This window comes from Schistocerca serialis, chromosome 1 (genome assembly GCF_023864345.2).
Source record: "Schistocerca serialis cubense isolate TAMUIC-IGC-003099 chromosome 1, iqSchSeri2.2, whole genome shotgun sequence".
NCBI lineage: Eukaryota > Metazoa > Arthropoda > Insecta > Orthoptera > Acrididae > Schistocerca > Schistocerca serialis.
The window spans coordinates 804,722,935-804,731,455 of record NC_064638.1 but is presented as its reverse complement, the minus strand read 5'-3'; the positions used below and the strand labels follow the sequence as shown (position 1 = coordinate 804,731,455).

Here is an 8,521-nt window from a genome sequence, read left to right as displayed (position 1 = left end):
ATATGAACCTGATGAGTAACTTTAGTGCTGTCAAACTGGTTATTGAACTTCTGCTGCAGCTTTGTTTAACACGAACATATTTTTCCAGATGAATCCAAAGATGGTGAAAATGATGCTGTAGAAATTGGTAGTCTGTTGCGCCGTGCCAGTGAGAACAGAAGAGCAACAGAAACAGTTGCAAGACATCTTTTAGCCAGACTGGAAGCTACTCTGGCCAGTAATGCTATTAACATCAGCACATCCCCTTGGGAGGAATACAGCCATACAACAAGGTATTAATGTTTTTGCCCTGCAAGTTCATAAAGCTGTCTTTTAATGTCGCAATCTAAAAAATTTAAGAAATTTAACATTAGTACAGAAAGGAATTCTTACATGGGGTAAATTCATATATTTAACAACTTGTGGAAAGTTTTCAATGTCTTTTGGATTATCTAATTGAGTGTCATTGAAGTAAATAACTTCACAATAATTACATCCTATTCCATTGAAGACTATCTACATAATGTCTCTTAAAATTATTGTATTATATTTTAATATTATTAATACTAACCGTATAACACTATTACTTCATAAGAGTATGTCTTTTTATTATATTGCATCTTTGATTCCTTCCCCCCCCCCCCCCCCCCCCCCCCCCCCCCTAGAAACTTCCCTCTGAATTACTCTTCATTAATTTAATCTCTGATTTGTTTATCTGTAATCAATATTGTTTGCTGAGTTAACTGTGTCCATTCCGTCCCACAGTTCCTATAACTTTTCTTACTTTGAACCACAAGGACATCATCTATTCCTCTCTCATTTTCAGACATTTCCTTTCATTCTAATCATTGGTTAAGAAGCATATAAGATTGCTTAATCTTTCTGTTTAGTTACTTTCATTTCACCTTATATTATTGAAGACTGTTGTATCAGTTCATGAATACTAAGATGGTGTCATGATCTTTCATTGTTCTTTCTTCCATCAGTAAACATACGGTTTCTTTGCTGCAATACTTGTCTTTGTCCAGTTCCCCTTAAATTTTTCTTCACAGGTGCCTGTATATTATTACAGTCAGCAAACTAAAAGTGATACATGATTGATTATCCAGAAGTTTTCACATTTATCAATTAAGTCTCCTAATGTTTCAAAAAGTAAAGAATAAAAATATAGCTCTGAAATGTAAGTTAATGACTCAGGAGCTATATGTCAGATTTGAAATTCAGAATTATTTCAGTTTCATTCCTGTACTTTTCAAGCTGTTAATATGATTTTTAACAATTTGCAGTCCATTATGTATGCGAACAATGCCAAGTTGTTCCATAGTTCAGATCTCACACTAAACTTTAGGAACCCCCCAAACTTTCCCAGAGAAGTCAGTTATCAGATTTGCAGACAAGTACAGAATACAAACACTAATGTTGTTATATTTAGAAAAGTGCTGTGGCATTCAAACTAGACTCTGTGTTGATATCTCAGTTATTTTGGTCAGTAGCTCATGACATTTGAAAATAACTATTTGCAGGAGATTACTCGAGTGTATGGGAGGATTCAGTGGACCTCACAACCCATCCTCACAGCATAAATTGTATTATGGCAGAGCACTTGTCCACAAAAGGCAAAGGTCCCAAGTTCAAGTCTTGGTCCAGCACGTAGTTTTAATCCACCAGGAAGTTTCATATCAGCACACACTCTGCTGCAGAGTGAAAATTTCATTCTGGAAACATCTCCCAGTCTGTAACTAAGCCATATCTCTACAGTATCCTTTCTTCAAGAAGTGTTGGTTGCACAAGTTTCGCAGGAGAACTCCTGTGAACTTTGGAAAGTAAGAGACGAAGCACTGGAAGATGTAAAGCTGTGAGGAGAGATCATGAGTCTTGCTTGAGTAACTCAGCCCGTGAAAGGTAAAGGTCCCGAGTTCAAGCCTCTGTCAGGCACACAGTTTTAATCTGCCAGTAAGTTTCATTTTCTCTGTTGATTTCTGGTCAAAAGTCGACAATCATGGTATGTTATAACATTCTTTACATTATATCAACTACTTATAAACACCACCCCTGCCCTTGCATGCAACATTCTCACCCCCAGTCCCTCTCGTACCATGGAAATTATTCCTTGATGTCTTGATAAATGTGGTATCATCCAGTTCCATCTTGTCAATGTTTAATATTCCTCTCCTCACTGATTGTGCACAGAACCTCACTCACTTCCTATCCAGTCCATCTAATTTTCAACATCTTTCTGTAGCACTGCATGTTAAATACTTGAATTCTCTCCTTTTCTGGTTTTCCTGCAAAACAATGCTGTGCTCCAGACATATATACTCAAAAATTTGTTCTTCAAATTATGGTCGATGTTTGCTAGTAGTAGTCTTCTTTTAGCCAGAAATGCTCTATTTGTCTGCACTAGTCTGCTTATTGAGTCCTCTTTGCTATGTCCACGATCTGTTATTTTGCTTCCGAGGTAGCAGCATTCCTGTACCTTTATTGATTTTTAGTTATTGCCAGTATCATATCTGCTAATCCTCATTACTTTTGTTTTTCTTCTGTTTACTCTGTCCATTGTGGTTGTGTGTGCTCATTCCATTCTATGGGTCCTGCAGTTATTCCTTATTTGCACTGAGCAAAGCAATGTCTCCAGCAAATCTTGATATCCTTTTACACTGAATTTTAATCCCACTCCTCAACCTTTCTTTCATTTTTTGTCATTGGTTTGTCATTGTGTAGACTGAACAGTAGATCCTTATCTCACACCTTTTTTAATCCAAATACTTCATTCTTTGTCTTCTATCCTTATTTTTTCCTTTTGGTTCTTGTACACATTGTGTATACTGTGTTGTCAATTTTTCGCAATAGAGTACACCCATTTTGCTCAGAATTTCAAACATCTTACACCTTTTATATTTATGACAAATCTCATGAACATGTCTTGATTTTTATTAAGCTTTGCTTTCATTGCTAAGTGCAACATTAGAATTGCCTCTCTGGCACCTTTACCTTCCCTAAAGTCCGCGTGGTCGGCAACCAACATATCCTTAATTTTGTTTTCCATCCTTCTGGGTATTTATCACATTAGCAAGTTGGATGCATGAGATGTTAAGCTGATTGTGTGGTAGTTCTTCCACTTATCTGCTCTTGCTATCACTGAGATTGCATGGAAGAAATTTCTCCAAAAGTCTTATCCTTCGAGGCTCAGAGTCTAAAGGCGAACTTCAGTAGTCATTTGGTTGCCGCTTCCTCCAATGACGTTTGAAATGCTGAAGGACTGATGTCTATTCCAACTGCATTATTTGCTCCTGAGTCTTCCAAAGATCTTTAACACTTTGGCTCTTTAATGCTGGATCCTCCATATTGACTTCCATTTCTTCTTCTTCTTCTTGTACCATGTTACCAGACAGTTTTCCTTTTTCACAATGCCTTCAATGTACTCTTTCCATCCATCCCCCTTCTCCTCTGCTTTTAACAGTGGAATTCACCTTGAACTCTTACTGTTGACACCTTCACTTTTAATTGCATCAGAGGTTGTTTCGGCATTAAGTGCTCGCAGTGGGCTCATAAACCAGTTTCAGCCTATTTTGCAACCATTGCACTCATGAATAGTACATGGGCAAAAATGAAAAAAAAACCACACACACACACACACACACACACACACACACACACACACACACCTTTCCACACAAGCTCTGATTTCCCTTATTTTCTACCGTGGTCATTTCTAACATGTAAGTGAGAGTTAACAAATTATTTTTGCATTTGGAAGAGTTGGTGATTGTGAAGAGATCTTTTCATGTAATACCAATGAAAAATGCCTTTGTTGTAATGACTGGCACCCCAACTCGTGTATTGTATCTGTGATACTTTCTTCCCTATTTCAGGATAACACAGAATGAGTTGCCCTTCTTTGAACTATTTTTGTGTCCACCATAACGTGCAACAATACTCCAGAAGAGAATTGATAAGCGTGGTGTAGGCAGTTGGTTTAGTAGATTTGTTGCATCTTCTGAGTGTTCTGCCAATAAAGCATAGTCTTTAGTTCACTGCCCCACAACATGTTTGTTTAGGGTCACTTTTCACAACTATATAGATGTCTTGTCAATTTATTTGTACTTTTCCTCACCCTGGCTTTCCTGCACTTTCTTTATGTTTTATTCCTGCATATTTTTGTACTTCCTTCTTTTGTAAATCAGCTGCAGAGTTTCTTCTGTTACCCAGTTTCTTCACAGTTCCATTCCTTGTGCAAGAATATTATTCGTCCAAATTCCACGAGTGCCCTTTCCCTTCCTCCTCATCTGATTGTGGTATTCAGTACGGTATCTACAGCCTTAAACAACTTCAAACACACCTCAATGCATTAAGAGAATGATGGGAATCTGAGATCATATGCAAGGTATGGAAGATAGTTATAGAATGAGTATAAAGGTGGTATACAAGTCTAGTGACCAAATTGCCAAATTCAGGTAATAGCATTGAACTGCTAACAGAGCTATATTGAGTGCCAGTGAGAGCAGACTCCAGTCAGAAGAAGATAACTTAGTGTTTTTCCAATGGTCAGTGTTTAGTGATAACAACAAAAAAAGTAATTTTTGTTCATTTAAAACTAAGCTGTGAAGTTACTATCAAGTTTTTGTTTGTTGTGAATGCAAGCCAGCTGTACATTTACAGTCTGGATTGACAAGCAATGTTATTTATGCAGCACAAGCAGCTCAGGGGAATGCAGTGAATGGGGCCAAAATGAGGAAAGAAGACTACGTGATCACATAGGAAAACTGAAGGCAGAACGCAGTGCAGTGAGGGCCACAGTAGTTGAACTGGAGAGCTGCCATGCAGAACCTCCATCTCCTCGTCCGCCAGTGTCTATTGCAGAGGCCAGAAAGCTTGATCTTGAGACAGCTGTTCTCATGCAGGTAATGAAGTGGTTGAAGGGGGAAAATGCAGTATTATACGTTGTTTCTCTCCTAAGAGCTGTCAGTTGCATTTTCTCTGACACTGTAGTGGATATTCGCAGTTTCTGTTTCTGGAGTCACTGCAAACAAATACTGCTCTTAATGTCTTTCATGCAATGCCAAGTGTCAACAGAAAGTGAGTTTGTTTTCCTTTACGAATAAAATGATTTTTAAAGCAGAATTTTATGTGCCCCCTTAGACAGAGCAGTCCCAAATTAATCTAGTGCAATACTGCTTTTATCAATATTTATTAACGGGTTATGAAAACATGAAGAATAACCAGTACTCCAGGTAATAGCACTATCCTGGCACACAATACTGGTTATTCTCCTTCTTTTAATGTCCCTGCTAATTCAGATCGATAAAACAAATATCGCACTAGACTGATTTTGACCACTCTATCAAAGGGGTATGTAAAATTTCACTTTAAAAATCACTTTATTTGTTATGGGAAACAAATTGATGCTTCCCTTTAACACTGGGCATCATATGAAAGATGTGATGAGCAGTATCTATTCAGGATGACTCCACCTACAAAACTGCAAATACATTTCTGTATAGGTCACTTAGTATGAAAATATTTTCAGTTTTACTCTAATTGCAATTCTGTAGCATGCTCCTTGCAAATATCCATAGGAAAGTTGCTTTGCTGTTAAGCAGTTGGTTAAGGGCATGGTTTCCCAGGCCTTGCCTTGCTTCAGTCTGCACAAACAATGCATCTCCTCTGAGGCTATTTTTATATTTGTGTAGCCAGAGTCAATTTAGGAAAACGTCTTCCACTGAGTCTGTTTACAGGTTAAGTAGTTTGAGTGGAAGTTGATTCAGCCAGGGCTCATTTGTTTATCAAAGTTGTTGGCAATTCAATAACCAATTCAACAAGACATTTGCTAGTAGGTCTCTACTTTTTACATAAACCACACAAAGCTTTTTTCCATCACTTTATTTGCTGCCTCCCAAAAGGTTAGGAGCCCATTAGCTGGTCGCTGTTCTCTACACCAGCGGTATTTTTGCTATAATCCACATCTGCAAAATGAATGATAAGTTTCTGGGCAATGAGATTGTTAGCTAGCCCTTTTCTATTTGTCAGTACTGTGCTATAGGGCCACCTTGAAAATAAATATGAAGCAAGTCACAGACGACAGTCGATGCCCTATGCACTGTGTGTGAAACAAGGAGAACATAAACACTGTGAAGCAAGTAACACATATTGTTGTCTGTATGTCTTTCCCATCAAAAGAAGTGACAGGTGCTGCTATCTGTATTATTTCATTGTTGCACTAGCATCATAGAGTACCTTCACTCAGATGACAGATATAAGGCAAAATCTGGAATATATCTACAAACACGAGAAATGGCCGACATAGGTTTTACTTCACTTGTCTTTTTTGAGTCTACTTAGCTACATTGCTCGTCTTCAAAGTGTTCATGTCTGAATCAGTCCCTGTAGCATATCCAGTATAAATATTCATAGGATTGTTGCTTTCATCTTAGATAGTTGCGATGCTTCTGTTCTTAATTAATTGACAAGTTCCCAAAATTCAAGTGATAGTACAAATCAGTTTGCTAGTAGGTCTCTACTTTTTACATAAAGCATACAAAGCTTTTTTCCATCACTTTGTTTGCTGCCTCCCAAAAGGTTAGGAGCCCATTAGCTGGTCGCTGTTCTCTACACCAGCTGTATTTTTGCTATAATCCACATCTCTGAACTTGGTCTACATACTTTGAAGAACAGGGTGTTGCAACATAGCGGCCTTCCAGATATGTAGGCAACATTTGGAGGGTGGCACAGCAAGATGATTTGTAGTGTCTTTCACTTGAATTTTGAAAACTCATCAGTTGATTAATAAGAGACGCTGTGATAAAATTAGACTTATTATTTTCATCACAAAATTCCATATTGTGCCACTAAACACCTGCTTAGTAGCAAAGCAACATTCCTATGAATATTTTAAAGAAAATGCTACTGATAGTGATGCTAACATTAAACCAGTGATAGGCCAAGACAACAGTCAGTGAAAGTTCATTCATAAGAGCTTGAATATAAGTGTTACTGGCATGCAGCCCTAGTTACCATTGTTGACACAAATAAATATGCTCTCTTGTGCTAAAAACACTTATGGAGGTTAAGCTACATGTCTTACATCTAAAATTTAATTTTTTGGAGTAGTTTTTCAGTACTTGGTTATTCTACTAAAATTGCAGTATAGTTAATTAAATAATTTGTACAGAGTTATGAATATTGTTTTTGCTCTTCACGGGTATGCTGCCGAATATGATCGTCTTTTACTACACAATATTTCGGTGATCCATCTAGCCACCATCTTCAGGTGCAATTGCTGAATACACACTAAAAATACAAGCGAACTCAGCAACTTCCCTTTCTTGCGAAATTTATCAAACTTCTTTACAAGAATAACCATCTTCTCCCTGTAGAGGTTTCTGATGTGATTACATAGATTTCCCCGGTGTCTTACATGTTTATGCTCTTCATGGGTATGCTGCCAGACATGATCGTCTTCACTATGCGGCAGCATACCCGTGAAGAGCATAAACACAGAAGACACTGGGAAAATCTACGAAAACAGTCATGAGTATTGTTAAACAGTTCTAAAAATCATAGCAGAGATTACCATTCACACTCACAAAACAAAGCAAAGTGTCTAAAATATATCATACAAAATCTTAATTCAGTGAAGAAGAAGAAGAAGAAGAAGAAGAAAAAAAAATACTTTCTCTTTATGCGTTTCATCTCATTTAGGTCAAGTTTCTAAAACAGTCAAAAGTATGCACAACACATTAACTGTTGTAGATGCAAATGTACTTGCGTAGTTTCATATGAAATGTTGCTTTCACCTTGTGATGATATCCTAACCAAAATGCAGTAATTATGTTTATCTTAATCTCAGATGGCACATAGTACCTATACCTATTTCCTATACTCAGTACAGACTTAGTAAGTACAAGAAAATTTATTTTATTTACTTTCAGTCCCTCTTCTGGAATAAGTAAGACACAGCTGTAGTGTTCACTACACTTAATGTTACCCACATGACCCCTACATGTGTCTGTTCTTCAAAAAAATCATAGTAAATGAAAAAAATAATACAATCAGTGACTGCAAATTATCTAAGTGGGACATACTGACAAAGTACTGTATTTTACTTTTCAGTTTGCTATTAAATAATCATCTGTATGAATAAACATTGCTTTCAAGTGGCATAACCATGGCAAAGGAGTATAACTGAGAAAAATATTAAAAAGAAAGTTGCTACTCACTATATAGGAGAGATGCTTAGTTACAGATAGGCACAACAAAAAGACTCTCACAATTAAAACTTTTGGCCATTAAGGCCTTTGTCACCAATAGACACACAGGCAGCTGCCTGAGACTGCAGTTGTGTGAGAGTTACGTTTGTGTGTCTACGACTCATCATCTCCACTGTATGGTGAGTAGCAACTTTCCTTCTCGTAATACTGTTACATTCCATCCTTGATTTTCCATTGTTTTATAACTGAGAAAAAGTTATCTTAAATGATGGAAAATTCAGGATGGAATGTAACAATATTATGAAAAGTGATATTAAATCACAATCACTAAATGA

The 8,521-nt window shown here is 37.1% G+C and overlaps 1 protein-coding gene across 2 annotated transcripts in view; it reads left to right on the top strand.

Moving 5' to 3' along the window:
- LOC126484010 (colorectal mutant cancer protein) overlaps nucleotides 1-8,521 on the top strand; it is a 605,708-nt gene that overhangs the window by 584,156 nt on the left and 13,031 nt on the right. For both annotated transcript variants that reach the window (XM_050107334.1, XM_050107342.1), the window contains exons 11-12: nucleotides 89-272; nucleotides 4,670-4,880. In XM_050107334.1, the coding sequence (XP_049963291.1) occupies nucleotides 89-272; nucleotides 4,670-4,880 (395 nt within the window). The remainder of the gene's footprint in view (nucleotides 1-88; nucleotides 273-4,669; nucleotides 4,881-8,521) is intronic.